The sequence below is a fragment of the Phaethon aethereus genome, assembly GCF_964289735.1.
Source record: "Phaethon aethereus genome assembly, chromosome: 3".
NCBI lineage: Eukaryota > Metazoa > Chordata > Aves > Phaethontiformes > Phaethontidae > Phaethon > Phaethon aethereus.
In genome coordinates this window covers 113506401-113530627 of record NC_138576.1, presented here as the reverse complement: position 1 = coordinate 113530627, position 24227 = coordinate 113506401, and the positions used below count along the sequence as shown (strand labels likewise).

The following is a 24227-nucleotide window of genomic DNA, read 5'->3' as shown; positions in this document are numbered from 1 at the left end:
ACGGATACTGAACGGGAATAAAGACCCTGCTACTTTTAGTCATACAGAGAATAAGATGTTTTATACCTGTCTTGGGATATTATGAAATCATGTATTTATTTTGTTATGAATGTTGTTATTGTTTGTATTGTTGGCATACCCAGAAACCCTATTAATAGATTATGAATCCCTTTTCTGCCATGCATGAGTACAGGTTTCAACATCTTTGAGGTAGAGACTGACATCTATTTTAAGTATGATAGAAGATGACAAACAAATAGGAAGAGCCTATCAGGATATGAAGCTATAGTCTCTGTACCCTGCATAACCATTGTCAATCTTAGGTCTGATTTTGTAGTTGAGTTGTTTGGAATGCTATGAACATCTCTTGATGACAATTAAGATGGTAAAATAAATTTGAGCAAATCTTGTAGATAACATGGCAAAACAGATTCCCATTTGCTCTTCTTTTAGACAGATTTTTATTGTGTCATTGCGTGTGTGCATCACGGTGAAGGAGAATTATATAAAGAGAATGTGAAGATGATGGTTATGCAAAGGCCCTTCTAGAGAGAAAGGTCAGTAGTGAAGAAAGTAAATGGGGTGTTGCAAGCTGTTTAATGGGCAGGTCAGAAATGGTAGTCTCAAACGAAGGTATGGTTCATATTACAAGGGATTTCAACTGAGAGAGCTTTTTTTCCCCCCATATTTCACAAAAAAAAAGTGTTTCAAGTGTTAGTCTAAGGATAACCTTTTGACAGGAAACTGGATTTATTGTACATAGAGTACATTCATCAAACCTATGAAAGGAAAAACCATACAAATAGATTTAATGTAAAAGCATTTCCTGCTCATTCTTTGAGCAGTATCAGTGATGGTTGTCCTTGTGACTGCTTTCCAAGTCTTGCAACATTCTCAATATATTTTGAACAAAAAAATTGTTTACCAACTTTCTGATTTTTTTTTAATTAGGCCATACTCTATCCACTGAATGTGCAGCTGGAAAGGATTAAAAGATCCCATTCTAGTTATGAATGCTTCTCTTTTTTGCACTGCTTTGACTCAGAAAGGTCAGGGTTGTTCAGCTTCCATTTGGCCTCCTTCTCTGAACAAGTAATCCACATTTCAAACACATTACAAAGTCTGACTCTGATAAGAGGCGTTGAAGAGAACAAGAGAATTCCAGCACATTACTCTGATTTGACTGCACCAATTACAGGACAGGCATGAAAAAAAGGCAGTAATGCTCTTGGGAAGGAGGCTTCCCTGCATGGATGTGTGCTGTGGTTAGTCCTTTGCTGACTTTACAGACCTCTTTTATAAGTGGTCAGGAACTATTATGTTTCTGTATACAAGCACTAAATAGAAAATTTAAAGAAAACTGACAGTATCGTGTTTTATTGTTGGGATTTTTAATTAAAGTCAATTACAAAGGCTCTGCTAGACCTATAATATGTGAATGTGATCCTTAGCAGGAAAAGAATGGGTATAGCTTTTTTTATGGGTATGTTTCATAGTTAGAGGGGTTGAGGGGTAGAGGTCATGAGTGTTTACTAGGGAACGCAGGTACAAGATAAATTAAGTGAATATAATTTTGCTGAAGAATACTGACTTCATTGAACTTTTGGTGTCTTTGGCAACCAGAAAAATCTGTTGCTCATGGGTCATGTCTGTATGTTTTTAGAAGAAGCTAACAGATTCATTTGTAACAAAGGTTCTTAAATCCTGTGGTTTTAGTGTAAATTGAGTGCACATAGCAACTGAGACACATGTCATCCTAGTAGTAGAGTTAAACTTTAACCAGCATAAAACAGGCAGGGAACAATGACACTGAATCCACTTGTGCAAAAAAAAAAAAAAATCTAACTTAAACATACACTGTGAAAACTAAGCAACATGTTACAGTTAAATTAATCTCTACTTGAATTTTTTCCTAATATCCAATCTAAACCTCCCCTGGTGCAACTTGAGGTTACTTCTTCTCATACTATCGCTAGTTCCTTGGACCAACACCCACCTCACCACAACCCCCTTTCAGGTAGTTGTAGAGAGCGTGATAAGGTCTCTTCTCAACCTCCTTTTCTCCAGACTGAACAACCCCGGTTCCATCAGGCATGCCTCTTAAGATGTGCGCTCCATAGCCCTCACCAGATTCATTGTCCTTCTTTGGACATGGTCCAGCACCTCCATGTCTTGCTTGTAGTGAGGGGCCCAAAACTGAACACAGGATTCAAGGTGCGGCCTCACCAGGGCCGAGTACAGGGGACAATCACTTCCCTACTGCTGCTGGCCACTGGCCACACCATTTCTGATACAGGCCAGGATGCTGTTGGCCTTCTTGGCCACCTGGGCATACTGCTGGCTGATGTTCAGCACCCCTAGGTCCCTTTCCACTGGGCAGCTCTCCAGCCACTCCTCCCCAAGCCTGTAGCATTGCATGAGGTTGTTGTGACCCAAGTGTAGGACCTGGCACTTGGCCTTGTTTAACCTCATACAGTTGACCTTGGCCCACTGATCCAGCCTGTCCAGATCCCTCTGCGGAGTCGTCTTACCCTGAAGCAGATCAGCACTCTTGCCCAACTTGGTTACTTGGTGTTGTCTGCAAACTTACTGATGGTGCACTTGATCCCCTCATCCAGATCACTGATAAAGCTATCGAATGGAACTGGCCTCAAAACTGAGCCCTGGGGAACACCACTTGTGACTGGCCACCAACTGGATTTCATTCTATTCACCAGAACTTTTTGGGCTTGGCCTTCCAGCCAGTTTTTTACTCAGCAAAGAGTATGCCTGTCCAAGCCATGAGCAGCCAGTTTCTCTGGGAGAATCATGTGGGAAACAGTGGCAGAAGCTTTACTAAAGTCTAGCTTGACAACATCCATAGCCTTTCCTTCATCTACTAAGTGGGCTACCTGGTCATAGAAGGAGATCAGGTTGGTCAAGCAGGGCTTGTCTTTCGTAAACCCATGCTAACTGGGCCTGATCACCTCATCCTGTATGTGCCCTGTGCTGGCACTCAGGATGACCTGCCCCATAATCTTCCCAGCACCAAGGTCAGACTGACAGGACCGTAGTTCCCTGGATCCTCCTTCTGGCTCTTCTTGTAGTATGGGTGTCACATTTGCTAACTTCCAGTCAATGAGGACCTCTCTGGTTAGCCAGGACTGCTGATAAATGATTCAAAGTGGCTTGGTGAGCACTTCTATCTGCTCCCTCAGTACCCTTGGGTGGATCCCATCTGGCCCCATAGACTTGTGTCTTAAGTTGGTGTAGCAGGTCACTAACCATTTCACTTTGGATTATGGATGCTTCATTCTGCTCCCTGTCCAGTTAGGCTCTGGAGAATTCAGCTTTCTCTATCATTTAGTGATGTTAATTAGCTATTAGAGCAAAGCTATTTTTACATTTACAGTTAAACTAGAAAAGCAATAGCCTATCATAAAAATGTTATTTTTGCTAATTATAACTTCAGAATTTTAAGAGTGCTCTTTAGATCTTGTTTTACACTGTAACAGTGTATAGAGGTTATTTTAAAAGAAGAAAATACTGTAACAAGTTAAAAAGGGAACAAAACATGCCACAACAAAACTGAGTTTAGAATTGTTACAAAAGAAATGCTCTTCATATATTTTTATTTTCTTTTAATAGATACGTGTTAGCTTAAATGGAAAACAGGTTGTCATACTCTACCTCTGTTATTAGACTTCCATGTTCTCTATTATTAATTTCAACTAATCTTACAGATTTTTTTTTTTTAAAAGCACTCTACCGGAAGAAAATTCTGCTGCTGTTTCAGATTAAGACCTGTAGTCTGCAGATATTCATAAAAGTATAGATCAGTCTACAGCCATTCGCAGGTGAAATGGTGCATGAACAATATAAATTCAGAGGTGAGCTGTGAAGAGAAAATGGCTTTCCTGCTGGAAAAATAAAACACGGAAGAAGAAATGTGGTTTGAGGCATACGACATTGAACCTTGCTCTGCTAATATAGAATTTTTTCAATTATTATTAAGGCTCCAAGAACTTGCCAAAACTATTTCTTCATTAGGGTGACAATCATACTTCAGCAGTCTTCTCCATGCCCCCCCAAAAGTTTGAGAAATGCCAATTTATTTTTGTGTAGTGTCTCATCTTTTAAGTGAATTACAGCTCTTACTTTCTTGTGCTGTATATGGCCCTAGAATAATAACTAATAGATGTGATTTGCCTAAAAGCAAAACTGCAGCTGCAGTCACAAGTAATGCAAAATCAGTGTTATGGTGCAATTTTTTTAATTTTTTTTTTTCTCCCCAAAAGATTTGGAATGCTTTGGGGTCTTTGAGTCACAGCTCAGTCACAGCTGAGACACAGACAGAGCCAGTCAAATGTGGAGCATGGCTAGTGTTCCCAAGAGTTGTTTTCAGTCTATTTTCAGTCAGTAAGTTTCACGAGAAAAAAAATGATGGTAGCACTGATGGTAGTGCCTTCCCTGCAGAAAGCAGAGGATGGAATATTTCCGTGGTGAATTAAAATGCACACATTGCTGAGCAATGAAAACGAATTAAGGCAAATTCAGTAACTTCATTTTAAAAGCAACTGTGAGCTTTAATGGTCATGAATTCAGAACTAATTAGAAACATGTTGACAAAAATTGGACCAACAGCTTGTCATTTTCAAATCTAATTGAAATGCAAAGTGCTGAGAATAAATTACCAGGTCTAAATTCAGTTCTTAAGTTTAGTGCATTTGCTCCATGTAGGATACCTCAAGATATTGAGGCAAAAAAAAAAAAAAAAGGTAGAAAATATCAGAAATATTCTTTCTATATGACTAATATTTTACAGATAAACTCTGGACTTGGTGTCTAAACTTTTGAGATCTGGAAATCTTTCTCAGGACTGGGTCTAGATGGGTGATTCAGTCCTATATTAACTCCGTGCTGGTGAGAACTAGGCATGTACTCCTCACAACATGTAAGGAGGAAATAAATCTGGGGACATGGACTATAATGTGTAGCTCCAAGGAGGTCCAGATGGGTCCCCAGTTCTGGATTATTAAGTAAATAGGACCACAAGATGTGCTGTGGCATGTAACTGCCCCCTCAGTATGTTCCTGTCTGCTCCAATAATCACTAAGGGGGTGTGTGTATATATATATCATTACTGTAATGTAATGTAAAATGAAATATTAAAATCCTCAGAGGTTAACTATTTCAGGATTGATAAATAAGCAAAACTTACCTTCATATGTTTAACTAATATTAAATTAATGTAGTTCTTGAATGTAAGAATAGTGTTCTTCCAGGGAACAGGGTGGATAAATCTTCTACTTTGCATCTTCAAAATATTAATGTATAAAAGTTTGTATATGCAAGGTTGTGCTACAACTATTGTATGATTGGAATGTCCTTGCAGTTAGTATTTCACATATTTCTGCTCAGTAAGAAGATAAATCCAGCTCTAATATCCAGAAGTAAGCTCTGCATTGATGTGCACATACTTAAAACATGGCACAGGTGCCACAGGGTGACTAGCTGCAGAACTCAGAAGTGCGATGAGGCATTTTGCTTAGGTGAAGAGAGGTGACATGCTTGTGTGTACAGTCAGCGCTGGACATTTACTGCCATACAAATCTTTCAAATATCTTGAAACTAGCACCAAAAATACAAAGGATTTTATAAAGTACCGGCTGAAAAGAACATCCTTTCATCTTTCTACAACTTCAGTTAAGGGCTTACGACAGTAAGACATCCTAGATGTCTTTTAAAATGCAACCCTAAAATAATTAGCAGAGTGCACTAGGGTCCATCCTAATATAAGGTGCAAATTTGCAACATCTGTATGTGAAGTGCATTGACTTGATAGGATATAGGACAGAAGTATGTGATTATTTTGTTTTTTAAAGGTCTCAGTGACAAATATGCCAGTGTGGGATTTTGTTCTCTGAGCCAATTACTACTTTATAATTGCAATTTCCTGAATGACTTTGCAGGCTTTGGCATCCTGTGGTGAAACTTGGAAAAAAATGAGAACAATATATACAGCTAGTAGAAAGAGGACTAAAAGCATGTGTAGTGGAGAACTGACTAAAGCTGTTCATGCAGCCTTTGCTAGTTAAAGGTCTAGTTAAATTTCAGAGTAAATTTAAGTGTCTAACCAAATTCCAGCCTGTCTTCCTTTCTACGGACTGAATTGCTTGACTGCTGCCCTGAATAAAGCAGAATTAGACAATGTATAAGCTATGAGGAATGGTTAAGAACTTAATTCATTAAGACTTCAACTGTGCTGAATTTCACAACCCCTTGTGAAGGATGGCATCCCTAGGAATGCCGGTGAAAGTTTGGGGTCTGGTTCTGAGAAGTACGTGAGTACAATAGTGTCCAATAGGATTATTTGAAGTGGATTATAGCCAATATACAAAAGTACTGATACTCTCTTACAACTTACATGATGAAATTAGAAATATGTGGTTTTGGTTTTGAGATGATACAGTTGAGAAAAGAAAAATTTAACTCAAGTTTTCTGTGAATATATGATAGAAAATTTATTTCTTGCTGCTGGGATGATTCATTTATTTTTGAACAGTAGTTTCAATGAAATTTACTTTGCGTTCCTCTGTTCTAGTCATTTTAGCTCACTGATTGAAAAGTATTAAGCTCATATTCAAATAGTCTAACATGAGCCTGTTTTGGTTTTTTTTAGAATCATATGTGGCTATGTGATGGTTTACAATCTTCAAGTAAAGGTGACTGGTTATCTAACATCTGTGGAATCTGTATAGTGGGATACATGCAACAACTCTAAGGCAGGGCTATATTTTCTCACACAATTAGCACCATAGCTGTGTTTTTTTTAACTTGCTGCATTAAGCTGTCAGACTTAAGAGCAGGAAATCGAGTTTCTTCATTTGAGGTATAACAAATACTTTGCTTAAGTTATCTTTTTCATGACAACAAAATACTTAACTGAGAAAACTTAGTATTTGTTATGTTTATGTAACTTGGAATAATTTACCTTTCGTTAATGAGCCTCACTGTGGTGCACCTTACTGCAAAAACATCAAGATGTATACTTCTAACATTTATTTATAATAATCAACACTGAATTTGCTAGTTCTGCGTATTTAAAATAACTGTAAAAGACTTTCCAATATTTTTTACTGTTTGTACCTTGTATATACTGTAAAAGCCTTTGGTAGGAAGTCCTTAGTGACTTTTTGTTCAGTTACCATTGTAACTTTGAACTCTTTTCTCTGTGGAAAAACATCAGACTTTTTTTGCACTATCAAGAAAAAAAGTGCCTTTATGTTTTTGAGCAAGAAGAGAAACCAACCATAGTTTTTTAAGGAAGTTATAGCGGATGAGCTTGTATATTCTAAAAAGGATAGTTTAAAATGTTTTGGGGTTTTTTTTTTTATTCAGCTATCTTAAAAAATTACTGAAATGGGGAGGAAGCAACTGCCTTAATTAAAGTACGTTAACAAAAGTCTTCCCTGCTTATAAACTATATAGAAATATATATCTATATTTCTGTGTATATATTAATATATATACAAATGGTAATTAATTTATTATATGAATGCAAAACTGTGAAGATTTTGTAAATTACAAAGATTATCCTTGCAGTGTGATCTGGTTCAGATCTTGAATTTAAGGAAAAAATAAAATAATAAAATAAAATAAGCCAGTTTTGTATTAGAGCTGTGGTTTAATAAGCCTCTTATTTTCATGTGAGGGGTATGCTGCCATTATTCTGGACAGATTGTTAAGAATAAGACTCAGGTAGAGTAGATATGTGTAAGAATCCTTTGAATGGGGTCTTGCTGTTGGGGAAATGTTAAAAGTAATGCAGGCAACAAATGTTCTTGTGATCACATTGCTTGGAAATAATAAAAAATATACTTGAGCTATCCGTGGTCTTTAATGTCTTCTCAGCTTGAAAGCTTTTAGCCCAATGTATTTACATCACCTTCAGAAAATATTGATAAAATAATTCCTTTGTAATTTTTTTTCTCTTCAGAACATAAAGATTTATATCTGGTAATTATGTAGTTGTCTTTGTGATGGTTATCAAGACGATATGTTAGTAAGCAATTAAAATGTATAATCAAAAATGAGTACAGGACAAAATCTCTGGCTTGCTTGGCTGTATAAAGCCTGAAAGCTTGCATTAATTCCTGCTTGCCCTTATTATATTAAACTTTTTTTTAACTTTCCCTTGATGAAAGTCACATTGCTCCTAATTACAACACAGGTGCTTTTGTGATACTTTAATAGAAAATACTCTGATGTAGCAAACAAAGGAAAAGTAAGACTATATAAGCTACCTCCAGCTCCATTCCTTAAAAAAAGATTTGTGTAGTCAGCAAAGTTCCACTGGTTTTACCAATGTCTCACAAGTTCACCCCATCAAGGTTCTTCACTTTTTTTCCTTTTCTAAACTATCTAAAATTTGATTTTCATTTTTGTCAATCATGTTGCTAAAGGAAAATAAGGAAAGTATTAGTGAGTCTGGGGATAATTAAAAAAAGTAGGCATTTTTTCTAGATGAATAATACAAAACTGGGGCTAGCAATTTTGTGTGAGGGATAGCTGATCAGAAACACTTGTACTGTCTATCATGAAAATGATCAAACCTCAATTTCAGTGACTGACATTTCTTCCAGTGCTGGTCCTTTAAACCATCAAGACTTGGGAAATTTCTTCTCTTTAATAATAAGCCGTCTTTATTCCAAATGCACTATTCGTAGGGTTGGATATTCTTGTTCTGATGCCTAATATAGTGTGGACAGTATCCAGTCCTATCCAGCAGTGGAAAAAAATTCTTTTTTTTTTTCTTCACATATGTCATTCTATAACAGTATGTATCTGCATAAGGCATGGAGTCCTGACAAGTATAATAAAGATCTTTGTCTAATAAATACCAACCTTGCTTCAAATGGCTGGAATTTGGGGTGATAACGTCTGGCCAAGACACAAGCTTTTGCTCCTACAGACAACGACATTTTCAGTATTTTTCTGAAAAACTACTCATCTACTTGAGGAAGAAGCTCCAAAATTAGGGTTAGATTTTTAAGAATATTTTATTTTGTGCATAGCCATTAGTTACTCTGCCTAAATATTTGTGGATAAAATACTTAGATGCAGCTAATGCCTGCATCTCACTTCAGAGTAGATTGTATTAGCTTCTGGGGCATAATAAATCCATTGGGCCTAATGCTTGAATTAACATAATAATTAAAGTTTCAGCACGTTGTTGTAGGTCACAGTAAGAAAATGTTTAATCTTTCTGCATTCGTCTGTGTATATTCAAGGCATTGGGAGCTCTATGGAGACTGAATTAAATTTAAGTGTGTCAGAAAGGAGCAGAGTGTTTTAAGAAAAATGTGAAAAAGATTTTGCTTTGTTGGGAGCTGTTCATAATTGTTTTTGTTCTAACAAGAAAAGATACAGTGGAATTGGGTCACTATTCAAGTTACAGCTCATTTAATGAGAGAAAACTGTAGGTGTATAGGAGCCAAAATACAGAATTATCCTCCATCTGCCCACTTAGGGATTTGGGGTTTGTTTGGTTTGTAGTTCATTGTCCATGGTCAGCTGTGACTATAGGAAAAAAAAATTCATAGTGCTGGACTGGAATAAGTGAGCATGGGATCTAGTAGGTCAGGTGTAAGTTACTCTGCTCTAGGGGGGTGGTACTTTACAAAATGACTAGAGAGTTAAGGGAAGGAAAGTGTGCTTTTCAAAACATAATGCCAGACTTAAAAACTGATTATATTAAGAGGATGATTTAATGTCTTTTTATGAATTTTGAGTGAAGCCAAAGAATGCCCAAAATTATCTTGTCCTAGCATTACTCGCTTGCTAGGGAAAATGGTGATTATTGCATCATCAAAAATGGGTCAAGATCCAACTTCTCTTGAAACCATTTTGGAAATCCAGAGTAAATTCCTGAATTTTAATACAATCTTTAGCGGTAGGTTTTTTTTTTCTTCTCTTCTGAAATAGTTCTTTGCTATTACAGGGGTAAATGGATTTAGTCATTTAATGGGTTATTTACTATGAGAGGAATCAATTTGACAAAAAAAACAAAAACACAAAAACACCCTAGAATGAGCGAAGAAAAGTTCTCTTGTATTATAGCGTTCTGAGGAGTCACTGCAGGCTGTTTTTCAGCTGTGTTTAGGGCTGCACAAACAGGCTCAAAGTGGAAGATGAGGAAAGAAAATGAAAATGGAGATACTAAAGTTGCCAAAATCAATCAGTCCATGTTTCTTTTATGGCAGTGTGGAAAAGTTGCTTATTAAGACTGTATTGGGGAAATAGGGAACTCACTGAGAGGGATTTAGCCAGACAAAATAAAAGCTGTGTGGGCTGCGCTTGGATACATCAAACTGTTGTAATTTTGTGGCTAGCAGATTGGTGAATGCTGCTTGCTTTTGCTTACAAAATGCAAATACTTCAATAAGTATATTGTCTCCATAGCCCCAGACTAATGTACAAACAAATAATCCTTGAATAATAAAATAAATTATCCTGGAGTTAAATTGTGTTTTACTCTAAATGTCAGTTTAGGAATCAAATTAAAATGAACACAAGTAGAAGAGAATTAGGAAAGAATTGACAGCTAGTCTGCAGATTTCTTGTTTAACAATAATTAAGCAGAATTTTAATGATGGACATAGCTTTTATTTTAAACCATTTACGACTGTACCACTGTTTCATTTGAATACTGAGCTATAATATGACTTCAACAATAGTACTGGGGGGTAGGATTCTAATATACTTTAAACACAGCTTCCTGTTAGTACCAAAACTAAATGATATAGGGATTGCAATCCAAACTCTTAGCAAATCTGTAGGGAGTTGGAGCCTTGGGGCAAAGATAAATGACAATTACAGAATGTTTTTGTGATTGACAGATGCAGTAATTCCCTTTCTTCCCTGGAAGTTCAGAAAGGTTTAAATAATTTCCTGAACATAACTGACCTGATGTTTCAGTGATGAATGCTGGTGTGTTTTGTGAAGAACTCTTCAATTTTAATTAATTTGATGGTGTCCAGAGTAGTCATCAAATGGCTTTAGAAGTCTAATGATACGTACTCAGAATCAAATGTCTTGTACATAAAGGGCTTTACTCATTTTCTCAGGGTGCTGTAAGATGAAGAGAGACTTTAGAAAAGCAAAACTGTATTCAGCAATCCGAAGAAAACACTAAGTTGTAGAAGAAGGTTGAATTGCTAGCTTATAGAACTTACGGTACAAATATTTTTCTGAACGTATAGTGGTCTTGTCACTCTGGCTATTTCACCATGGCATTTTCCTAATGTAGTAAATGTAAGACCCGATTGGGTCTCTGGGGCCGTATGTGTAAACAGCTGAGCAGTAATTACAGGTGACCCATGAGACATGGATGGAGGGGAAAAAGTGGAGGCAGCTAATAAAAGCATTTGTGTTCAAGCTATGATTTCAAGCAAATTTTCAGTGGTTTTTATGCTATAGGGAAGGATAAAAACTTATCTTATTTCTTCTGAGGGGAATGGAAGGGTTTTATTACACCTAGAGTTAGCATTGAAGTTTTCCTCCACTGCCCTTTTTTTGCGTTCAAATAGTCAATCCAGTTATACTCCTTGCTCAGGAGTATATGCTCCTGACTCCTGTGTGGTTTTGTGAGGGACCAACAGTCATGTTTCAAGCTGTGCAGCTGTTCAAGCAATAGCCTGTGGGTCGTCCTGTTGTTGACACAGGCTTCAGTCTTGCTTTTTTCTCCTCATTGGTTAGGAGATGGCAATTTGTAGAGAACAGATGTCAGTTGCCAAAATGTTTGGTGCTAGGATACAGACTCCTTTGCTTCCTCCCCTGCCCCCTCTGGCTGGTAGCTTAGCGGAGCACCAACATCTGTGGTGAACCCAATCTTCGAGTCTTGATATGTAGAGAAACTTTAGACCCTGCATGTGGATTAGATTATTGAAAAAGGAAGGGAGACAAATCCGAAAGTTATGTACTGTGCTTGGCGGTAGAGTGTCGCCTTTTCATTATCCTGTGTAAGATACGTTAAATACTTTTTTAGTTGTTTGTTATGTGAGTGTTCTTTGGATGATTACGTTGTTGTTGTTGTTTTCTTCATATCCATAGGGCATGAGGCTGTAAATAATACCAAGCTAATAATACCAAGCTACAGTAATAATAAGCGTTGAAATATGTTGGGCAGTTATTTTAGACAAGTTCTTAAAGAACTGAAATTACTTGTTGGTATCTAATGTTTCGAAGGTGAGTCAATGTTTCTGACAGCGTCACTCTTTCTGTCTATATCTTTTTTCCTACCCTTCCCATCACCTGAGAAATAAGATTCTAAGTTTTTTGTTAGATGCATGTAATGATGCAAATATGTCAAATTGTCTATGACACTAAGTCTCTCACCTTCTTAGGCATACTTATTGCATAAAGAACAGGATAAAGTATTAGCGGTGTAGATGTGCTGTCCTCAGTGGAATTCACAAGCAGATAACTTGACCCAGACATGACAGCAAATCTTTCCTCTAAAATGTCAATACAGCACTAGAGTCCCATTATTTTTATACTCTGCTAATCTTCTTTCACTTTTACAGTGTTAATGCAGGCTTCTATAAAAAGACTATTAGTAATCTCAGTAGGGAGGCTTCTTTATCAAACAGTTTCAAAGACTTACGACTTCTGAAAAAATAAAGATTGGTTGGTAATACTGGATTCATGAAAAAAACCTAGTCAGTCCTCAAAACTAAATGCATAACATATATAATACTGCTTGTTTTGCTACTTGCAGAAGTTTTATTGTATTTTCTCTGATTTTGATAATGAGAGATAAATTTAGACATACCTCTTTTATATATTCATAGCTGGAAAATAAATTAGTGCACATTGCTAAATACAATTTAAAAAATATGGTCAGGCCAAGAAAACTACTTATAGGGGTAAGCTTTAGACAGTCTTGGAAAAAAAGTGTGAGGGAATAGGTTTAAGAGCTTTAATATTGTACTAGTCTCTTACTATGTGTTTAAGAAGCTGGTTTACAGATCAAGAAGGGTCTGTACTGTGCTCATCGCTTAAATATTTGTGTGCTGTCCTTAGTTTTGTCCACCAACTACATTCATAAAGGGAAATTAAAAACAATTTTCATTACTTAGTGTAGTGATCATTAATCTACTTAACATTTGGAGGAAGGTAATCTAAATTTTTACTGAAGTTTATTAGATATTAGAATTCAATACAAATTGTTAAAGACAAACCAATTTAAAATAGCAACATTCGTTTGCTCACTAAATGAGAAATTCTTCTACCTTTGCCCTCCTTTGGAACAAAAAATTGTTTCTTAAAATCTTACAAATTATTTATAACTTTACTTCGGTTTTTAATAATGAGAAAAGGGGAAAACAAAACAGTGTGTTCTTTCACAAACCAGAAATTATTCTAAGATTTGGTTTCCAATCTAAATCCCTTGTCAATTGCTTTAGAATGATGAGCTTTTTTAACTTGTGAAAACATTGCAGATTTCAAAGATGCTGCTACAGACAGTTAAGGAAGCTCATTGCTTTAGTGTAAATAGTTGTTTTATATAGCCTGAAAATTAAAAGAAGGAGCATATAAGGTGTATTTTGGGGTCCATTTTTGATGAATCGTTAGACAGGATATATAAAAATTCAGTAAGTCAGCATATGTGGAAAAAGAAATGAAAGACCTTTCTGATCCTGTAGCGCATTTGGACACTTTTGATCTAGTTACTGATGGTGGCTGAAGGCAACTCTGAGAATGAGGTGCCAAAAGAAATACCAGATACACCAGAAGAAGGCATATTGCTCCTGTTGCTGCTTCTCATAGGCGGCCTTATTTAAAAGAATACAGTTTTGGCTGAACTATTAGCCATGTGACAGTGAATTAAGATGATGAAGCTTTTTGGCTTAAAAACAAAAAGAGAAAAAAAAAATGGCTGGAAAATGTGGTAAAAAAATTGTTTTCGTATTTAATTTCCCACATTTATAGGAAGACTAAGAGTTTTAAATAGCTTTTTCCAACGACATTTTGATTACAACACAGAGATCCAGCAGAGTTTTCCCCAATGTTTATCTGTAGACATTCCTTCAGTGATGCAATCTTAGGCACAGATTGAAAAAATGTGACAGTTGTGTATAATAATCTCTACAAGGTGTTTGCTTTTGTTTCCTTTTTCCAAATCATTGCTGTGGTCCTTATTACCAAGACAAATGCTACATATTCCTGTAGTACTTCTCTGATACTAGTGCAAAACGGCTTTTTAAAAAATGGCTCATTATGCACATAATACCATTGCAGTGGCCTTCCCTCTGCATCTCTGGAAAACTTATTGTTATGCAGACTTTCTTTTAACAGGAGTTAATTAGGACCGGAAAATTGCTTGTTGTTTTTTATTGCATCCAACCTCCAGGACATGCTGCATTAATCGTGTAGTGCTGTGTGGTGCCATAAGAGAGGTGTTCAGTTGATTTTTCATAAGTTTGTTATAAGCATTGAAAGTGTTCTTTATCAGATCACTTAACTAGTTAAATCTCTCTACATATTATGATAAATCCATGTAATGTGTTTGGGACTATTTTCTTCCTTATTCTCTCATTTGAAAAATATGTTAAATATAATACCAACAAAGACAAGGCAATCTTAAGTATTTCTTTCTCTCTGCATGCACATTTTTATTTACGATAATGGAAAATGAATGCAAGTCTTCTGGAAAACCCTCAGCAAGGAATAAGGTAGTATTGCTTTGTCTAAGGAGCAGACCAGAAATTGAATTATTACCCAGGACAGACTGTTTTTGCAAGAGCTGCATTTGGGTTTTGTGCAGCTCTCCCTTGTAAGATGTAGGCAGAGGAGAGCCAGGCCACGATGGGGAGGAAGAACTTTACCTTTCCAGTGTCATCACCCAAACCAGATTAATTTTAAAACTTGCATTTTCAGAAGTTTTATAGTTAGAGAGAAGAATTAAAAACGTTATTTTTACTATTGAAATGTCAGCTTTTCTACCAACTCTGCTTTCTGTAAGCAATCTGGTATAGAAAACCTCTGCATTTCTGATCCTTTGAAAGCTGAAAATCTCTATTTTGCAGTTTAGCTGTAAAGTCAGTGGGAGCCTCGAGGCCTGGAAAAGGCCTTTGGTATGTTGTTCAGCACAGTTTTTACCTTGGCAAAGTAACTGAAGCCTGTATTTATTTGTCAGTATAATGCTAGCCTGGTTTCCCAACATCTGACCAAAGCTCCTCATTGAGTTTAAGGTAACAGTAATGTTGAGTAAAGCTAATTTCTTCTTCTGTGCGTGTAGAAGTATTATATATTTGGCATTTTGCAGTTTATTCTTATTTCAATAAGAATGCCTTTAAAATTACAATGTCAAACCTTGGGGTTTTGAGTAATTGTATGAAAGGCATTATCGCTATGATATACACTGCAGGACTTTTTAATCTGCTTTTTAGTGATATGACTGTTCATGGGAAAAAAGATCCACTTCTTTTTACCTTCTAGCAGTCTAGTATTTAATGTACCCTAAAATGGCATCATTCCTAAAACTCTTGTTCACTTTCCTCTCCTTCCCCAATTGCAAGTTTGCTTTTGAAGTGCATACTCTGTGTGATTTAATAAAAGGAACTGAAAATCAGTGAGGAAATTGTATGGTCCTAGCTGTTTTAGAAATTAATTAAAATTGCTGTTTAGCGAAATGGAGTAATTCATCACTTATCTAGTGTTCCCTGTAAGTCATTTATCATGAGTGGCAACTCTCATAATTTTATTCTAATCTGAGATGGTGAGGAGGGATCAGAGGCTTACAATGCGCAGGTTCGTATTTGTAATTGGCAACTGATTTAATGATGGTGTATAAAATAGGATCTAGAAAAGTTTTTCTAAGTTTCTCCTCTGCTCCTGCAACATGATGATATATATGACTTTGTGTCACTTAATGCTGTTAAATTCTTGTTGTCAGGTGGAATTTTACTTTGCACCTCAGTTTGCTTAAACATATACTAGTTTTACTTGTATGTTGCGTGCAAGTAGTGTCGGCTTTGCCCAGGATTTCAGGTGTAGTGTCTTTTTGAGATTAAACTACGTACTGATAATGGACTTTATAACCTGAGACTATGGTAGTCCAAATTAGTTGGTTAGAACAACTAACCAAAAATCTTACTTCCCTTGTCATCTTAGAGTGCAGTATTTTCTCCTGGAAAAGAGCTTGGGATAGTTCACCACCCCCCTGGATCTTGGGAATGAATAGACACTTGTACAGCATTTTTCTGCAAAAGGATCATATAAAATAATAAGCCCTTGAGAAATTACTCTTTCAGAATAAGTTGCTTATGGTCTTAAATGTGTTGTTCTCATGTTAGGCTAGCCATGATTATCTCCTAATGTACTTATTCCCTAAATAAAGGAGGAAGAAGGTAGTGTAACGTGACCACTAAAACTGAAATTTATTTTAGAATGCTTTCTGGAGCTGGTAACTGCTCATTTTATGATACTGCATCTTCGTCTTTCTGTAACAACAGCAGCTCTTTTCAGACTAAAAGTTCCCATTTGCAGCATAGCTGTTTGCTTTTAACAGCCTGTGTGTGTCACTTTCCTCATTTGCTGATTTATGTGTAATAAAGACTTATCTTGTTTCTTACTCACAATTTGTTTAAATATTACAACAATGGATCATGCAGTGCATTTCTGGGTATGCTGACAAATATGATGCTCAAGAACAGCAACTTCAGTTCTTACTAGAGAATCTATTCCAGCATGCTGTATCCTTTTCAGTGTGCACCATAGTAATAGGGAAGGGAGCAAGGGATTTGTATTTATATGACATGGAGGAGAGAAGGAAAAAGAAAAATTAAAAAATGGGAAGAAACAGGATTTTCTTTCTTTTGTGGATCTGGAATCACCTGATCTCATTTTCACCCCAAATTATTCCCTTGGAATTTTCTCTGAAGACTTGTTAGTGGGCAAGAAGAATAGCTGCTGGAAAGGAACAGAAGAATGTGAGCAAAGGAAAGGAAGAATGGGAGATTTTTCTATTTCAAAAAAACCCCCAAAAAACAACTAAGCTTAAGTGAGATAGGAACAGAAAAATGATGCTATATGCTGGTTTTCTAAAAGGGCAGTATGCTGAGAAGCCTTGTACATGATGTATCCTGTGATCATTCTAGGTTCAATGGTACACACCTTCTGCTAAGAGAGTTCCCCTTGTGTGTAATGGCAAGCCATTAGTTTGCTATTACTGCAAAGTTTGCAATTCTTGCTGTTTACCACAGAAGTAGCAGTTCAGGCTGTCTTGTTTTATTGTATGTCATCCTTGTTAATGGTTTTTCCTACATGCTGTTTCAGTGTAGTTTTCCCTAGGTTGCATTACATTCTGAAAGACCTTATAAATAAAAAAATTGCTTAATGGATAAACGTTTGAATTATAAATTGCTGTGAAATGGAAAACAAAACAGTACATCTGGGAACATACTAGACTCTGGTTTGGCATAATTTATTTGTTCAGTCCCTATTTAATGTTTTGAAGATTGTACAGAAGGACCTCGCTCTTAGAGTATCACCAGTATCGGCTTATTTTCTCTTTGAAAATAACGCTTTTGGCAGGTAGACAGATAAATAGACAGCACTCTACTACATTTTGTTAGTATAATAATGGATTGGTTTGCCACATGACATGGGCCCTTGGAATTTAGTTGATAAAATTATTTAAAGACTTTCAGTGTTGTCTTCTGTAAAGAAACATTGCAGCTATTGATAAATAGCTTTGACTTTCTCTGGACAATTTTATTTCTCTAGTCTGTTGTCCTATTATTGTTACTACCTAATAAGACCAGAGCATCCAGTCATATGCATTGGATATAAATCAGGCATGAGCACATGATCAAATCATTAAGGAATCAGATAGACCTATTTTATGTTTTAGTACTGCCAGGGAGGAGGCTGTAAAGCTTAGCAAAGTGCTTCTGTAGGATTGTAAAATCTGCTAAGGCCTGTGGAAGTATTTCTTCTGGACATTTGATCAGACCCTAAGGACTTAATATTCACTTCTTTAGAGGTTCATTTAAAACTGTCGATTTCAGTGGGGAACAGGGAAAATTCTAAGTAAGAAAATAAGAAAAATACCCTTTCTGCACTAGCGGGTTCTTTAATAAAACATGCTTCTTGTCTGAATCTTTTCTGTGACACAAATAGATCGTGTCTTTCTGTATTTATGCATATCCCGTTATTCAGGATTGTAACTGCAGTAATGTACAATAATTTACAGTACTGAAAAGTCAGGAAAAAATCATGTTAAATTCAGCTATTGGTGTTCATATTATCTTGTGCTTTTCTATGCAGGTAATTACATTTTAGTTATTAAATGAAGTGTGACACTTCATACTGGCTAGAATCACTGCCATGCATTTTTAATGGTTTCTCTAAGTGTTCTTAAGTGATAATTTGAAAAAATAAACAAACAACCAGCAGTATACACAACTGGTTATTAATAGAGCCTGTTCTTAATTCACTTAAAATCAATGAAAGTTGCGCTATGAAATGTCACAATAGATTACAACTGGTTTTTTATATAAAACATTTGAATGTTTTATATAAAATTTTTCAGTCTCTCCATTCTAAATATATACTTTCATATCAAGAGTAAAATAGTACATCTGCTTGACATACAGGGGTGGTTATCAATATTGCTTCATCGCTTTTCTGTCCTGTGTTTAACTGGGGAAACATTTTGATTTGTATGTGGCTCCTGTTGTATGTCTGCTAGAAATGTCTCTTTTTCAGTGACAAAACACAATAAAGCTTTGTAACCTGGTTTCCTATTTTTGATTTTTCTGAATCTTTGCTAGCCTACTGTTGTAGTTTAACCCCAGCTGGTAACTGCTTTCTGACTCCCCCACTGTGCCCCACTGTAGGATGGGTGAGAGATTTGGAAGGGTAAAAGTGACAAAACTTATGGGTTGAGATAAAAGCCATTTAATAGGTAAAGCAAAAGCCGCGCACACACAAGCAAAGCAAAACAAGGAATTCATTCAGCACTGCCCATGGGCAGGCGGGTGTTCAGCCATCTCCAGGAAAGCAGGGCTCCATCACGTTTAACAGTTACTTGGGGAGACAGATGCCATCACTCCGAGCATCTCACCACCACCCCCTGCCCCCTTCTCTCCAGCTTTATATGCTGAGCATGACGTCATACGGTATGGAATGTCCCTTTGGCCAGCCTGGGTCAGCTGTCCCAGCTGCGTCTCCTCTCAGCATGTTGTGCACCCCCCAGGCTGCTCACTGGTGGGGTGGTGTGAGGAGCAGAATAATGGTGTATCACTACCTCCCCTCATTTCAAATAATATCTGTGTTATGTGCAGTTTGGCTAAACTAGAATATTGTTCTAGTAAATATTATTTGGATTCATGCCACAGATACTGCTTCATAGAATTCTCTTCAAATTATAAGGAAATACTTAGTTTTGTTGAGGTACTTCCTGTGAAAAAGTACTATATGCTTAATCTCCCTTCAGTTGATTGAAGCCAGTAGTTTTCTGGTTTCATTCTTCTGTAATACTAAGAAATGCATTTTCAGTTGTCAGACGCCTGTGGAAGAGTATTGCAGTTCTTGGCAGGCAGCACCTACTGGAACATGAGGGGAATACCTAGTTCAATATGCAGATTGTCTCATTAGCTTCTCAGTCAAGCAGTGTGACCTTTTGTCTGTCAGACTTTTTTTTTCCTAGCAGTGAAACTCATCAGAAAAAATACCAAATTATTTCAACTATTGATACCAGAAGTGAATTTCCTAATATATCAACATATGTTGTTGAATCATTTCAGTGTTTTCAACCTTAGCTTTCTAAAAGCCATTTACATCAGAAATCTCAATTTAATGAGTTTTACTGAAAACATAGTAACTAGTAAGGAAAGAGAGAGTTGCTGCTGTACCTACAGCTGGAGCTTGCCTGGAGGAGTTATTGGTAAAGTTTGATTTATTGTCAGAAATGAGATTTTGAGATTGCCAGAATCACAAGGCATGACATCTGAGCTCCTGGCTGTCTTTGTGCTCCTATGTGAGCTGGCTTTCCCATAGCTATTTTAGGGGCCCTTATTTATTAAAACCTTAAATGGCAAAGGAAATGGATGAAATGGAGCCAGTCTGGATCAGGAATGATGCCATTCATTCAGGGTGCCTATAGTTGCACAAGAGGAAGTTTGCAAGGTGATGTTCTCTTGAATCCCACAGACAGGAGTGTTCATCTCCCAACTCTGCAGACTTTGAGTGTACTGTTGTCAGATCAGAACCTCTCCTAATTATCTAAGTATGGATTGACCTACTGGATACGTGTCAGCACTCCTATCGCCTTAGAATCCTACCATAATGGAGTCCTGGTACCTGCTTGCAATGCCATGCCATTGCAAGTGGGGTCTGTATCATATTATTTCAATGAATTCTGAAGACTAAATATGTAAAGACCCTGAATTTTAGGAAAGCAAACTTACGGCTCTTTAGGGAGTTAGTCAATAGGACCCCCTGGGAAACTGCCCTCAGGAACAAGGGAGCAGAACAGAGCTGGCAGATCTTTAAGGTTCCTTTCCATAAAGCACAAGAGCTCTCAATCCCCAGGTGTCAGAAATCAGGAAATGAAGGCAAGAGACTGGCATGGGTGAGTGGAGACCTGCTGGTCAAACTAAAGGGCGAGGAGGAAATGCACCAGCAGTGGAAGCAGGGACAGGTATCCTGGGAAGAGTACAGGGATGCTGCCCAGCTGTATAGGGATAAGGTGAGGAAGCCCAGGGCATGTCTGGAGCTGAACTTGGCAAGGGATGCGAAGAATAATAAGAAGCGCTTCTACACATATGTCATCCAGAAAAGGAAGGTCAAATGAAGTGTACCACCCCTGATGAGCAAGACTGACACACTGGTGACAATGGACGAGGAGAAGGCTGAGGTACTCAGCAACTTCTTTGCCTCAGTCTTCACTGGCAGTGTCCCTTCCCACACCTCTCGAGGGCATGGACTGCAAGATGGGAACTAGAGGAGCAAAGTTCCTCCCACTGTAAGAGAAGATCAGGTTCGAGACCACCAGAACACGCACAAGTCTACGAGACCTGATGAGATGCATCCCAGAGCCCTGAGGGAATTGACTGATGTAGTTGCTAAGCTACTCTCCATGATAGTCATGGCAGTCAGGTGAAGTCCCTGGAGACTGGAAAAAGGGAAACATTGCACCCATTTTTAAAAAAGGTAGCAAGGAGGACCCTGTGAACAACCAACCTGTCAGCCTCACCTCTGTGCCTGGGAAGATCATGGAACAGCTCCTCCTAGAGGCTATGCAAAGGCTCATGGAGGACAGGGAAGTAATTTGAGACAGCCAGTATGGTTTCACCAAGGGCAAGTTCTGCCTGACCAACCTGGTGGCCATCTGACCAACCTAGTGGCCATCTATGATGGAGTGACCACATCAGTGGACAAGGGAAGAGCTATGGATGTCATCTATCTGGACTTCTGTAAGGCCTTTGACATGGTCCCCCATGACATTCTTCTCTCTAAATTGGAGAGAGATGGATTTGATGGGTGGACTGTTGGGTGGATGAAGAATTGGTTGGATCTTCACAGCCAGAGAGTAGTGGTCAAGGGCTCAATATCCAAATGGAGATCAGTGATGAATGGTGTCCTTCAGGGGTCCATACTGGGACCAGTACTCGTTAATATCTTCACCAATGACATAGACAGTGGGATCGAGTGCACTCTCAGCAAGTTTGCAGATGACACACCTGAGAGATAGGATGCCCTCCAGAGAGACCTGGACAAGCTCAAGGAATGGGCCTGTGTAAACCTCACATGAGGTACAACAAGGCCAAGTACAGGCTCCCGCACCTGGGTCAGGGCAACCCCCAGTATCAATACAGGCTGTGGGATGAAGGGATTGAGGACAGCCCTGCTGAGGACGTGGGAGTACTGGTGGATGAAAAGCTGGATATGAGCTGGCAATGTGCACTCACAGCCCAGAAGACCAACTGTGTCCTGGGCTGCATCAAAACCAGCATAGCCAGCAGGTCAAGGGAGGCGATTCTGCCCGTCCGCTCTGCTCTTGTGAGACCCCACCTGGAGTCCTGCGTCCAGCTCTGGAGCCCTTGGCACAGGAAAGACACGGACCTGTTGGAGCGGGTCTAGAGGGAGGCCACCAAAATGACCGGGGCGGTGGAACACCTCTCCCATGGGGACAGGCTGAGAGAGATGGGGTTGTTCAGCCTGGAGAAGAGAAGGCTCAGGGGAGACCTTACTGCAGCCTTCCAGTACTTAAAAAGAACTTATGGGAAAGATGGAGACAGATTTTTTAGCAGGGCCTGTTGCAACAGGACAAGGACTAATGGCTTTGAACTAAAAGAGTGCAGATTTAGGCTAGACATAAGGAAGAAATTTTTGACAATGAAGGTGGTGAAGCACTGGCACCGGTTGCCCAGAGAGGTGGTAGATACCCCATCCCTGGAAACATTCAAGGTCAGCCTGGACAGGGCTCTGAGCAACCAGATCTAGCTGAAGATGTCCCTGCTCATTGCAGGGGAATTGGACTAGATGGCCTTTAGAGGTCACACTAAACCCAAACTACTCTGTGATTCTATGTGAAACTCAATCCTACAATGTAAAAAAGCAGGTAATGGACACTTTCAGTTTGGCAGGTGAGCCAAAAAGCTAGTTTGGCAGGAAAGGTATGAAATTTAAAGCATAGTATTCACATTTTTAAATCAAAGTATTTCACTGAAGTAAAATGGTCTGCTCAGTTTTGGCTTTTTTTCCAGTTTAAAGTTACTTTTTAAACAAATGAGTGCTGCTTTGATGCAAACTAAGTAAAAAATTGAATGCATCAGCATAACTCTAAAAAAAATTACTCGACCCACAAAACTTCAGATTCAAAGTTTCTGTACAGTTTTGTTGTTGAAATTAGTGATTAAATTAAACATCAGATTAATTAATTCTTTCCAGAAATGCTCCAAATGGGGTCTCCCTTTCTGTTATTTGGGGGAAGCTTCATATGTGAGTTGATTTTGCTCAGCTCATGTGCCAGAGTGATGGTACAGTAATGTGGAAGGAAGAACAACAGCTTATCTAATGCTTGTTTAGGTACTTTCAGAAGAAATGAAGTAATGAAGATCATTAAACATATCAGTTAATGACAGTTCTTTGGTAACATTACTATGTATGACAGATGTTATTATTGAGCTAAAAGGAACGGGGAAGAGTTCAAAAATTAAAAGTGATTTTTGCAGGGTGTATAGCATTGGTTAAAGAGGATGCTGCTTCTGAAGAGTTCCGAGTTTGCTATTACTGGTTTTCCCAAAGGGCCATCCACTGGGATCCATATGTTTTCCAGTCACAGTGATGATACCTTCATCTTTCCAATAACTCGAGCTGGTTTTTTGTTTGTTGTTTAGTTTTGTGGTTTTTTTCCTCTGGTGAAGAGCTGTAGGGTTTCTGATTTAGCCTTTTCTTTTTCTTCCTCAAGCAAAATGTAATCAAGTCATAAAGTTTCAGTCTTGAATACTTACAGTTATGGAGTGGTAGTCACAGATGTGTTTCTTAGTCACCTTCAGGATAAACTAAGACAATAACCTGTATGGCACATACTGGCTAGTAAAAGTACATCCAGGAGAAAAACCTGTTTACTGATGCATGATAACTTGCTCTCCAGCATTGTGCTCTGTGCAGGTTTGAATGCGGTAGATTCTTAAATAGACTTGTAGATTTGTATTTTCAGTTTATTCAAGATCTTAGGTCAAAGCACTTTGTGATATCTAGGTTATTGATTCTTTTTGAGATGCTGTGATTTTAGTGAGAGACTGGGGTGAAAAGATCTGGGTTTTGACTGGAATAATGCTTTGGTTTGCACATTCACCTAGATGTTGTGTACTTTGATGTGTTCTAGCCCAGGTTGCTTAAATAACATTAACACAATTGCAGATGCAGCATGTTTTCTGAGTTTAATCATACCCGTGAAAATTCTTTAAGAAAATAGTTTAAAATATGTTTACAGTAAATCTTATAGTTATCTTTTTTCTTAATGGATTTTAAGTGGTTTAAATTAAGTACTTTTTGATACAGTGCTTACAGTAATACTGTTGAATTAGATATGAAAATAATTCATGCGAGTTGCTTTTAATTATGTGCCAGTGATTAATTTGTGTGTCTCCTTTCTTTTTTTGCCAGGAAAAGAAGAATATATTGCAACATTCAAGGGATCAGAATACTTCTGCTATGATTTATCTCAG

General features: G+C 37.7%; 1 protein-coding gene across 24 annotated transcripts in view; it reads left to right on the top strand.

Annotated features, from left to right (window-relative positions):
- Positions 1-24227, top strand: part of NRXN1 (neurexin 1) — a 744403-nt gene that overhangs the window by 229442 nt on the left and 490734 nt on the right. For 20 of the 24 annotated variants that reach the window (XM_081997814.1, XM_081997813.1, XM_081997811.1 and 17 more), the window contains one exon: positions 24166-24227. This exon is cut by the window's right edge and continues 240 nt beyond it. In XM_081997814.1, the coding sequence (XP_081853940.1) occupies positions 24166-24227 (62 nt within the window). Of the gene's footprint in view, positions 1-24108 lie in introns of all 24 variants that reach the window. The other 4 variants (XM_081997809.1, XM_081997820.1, XM_081997798.1 and 1 more) reach the window with 2 other exon arrangements.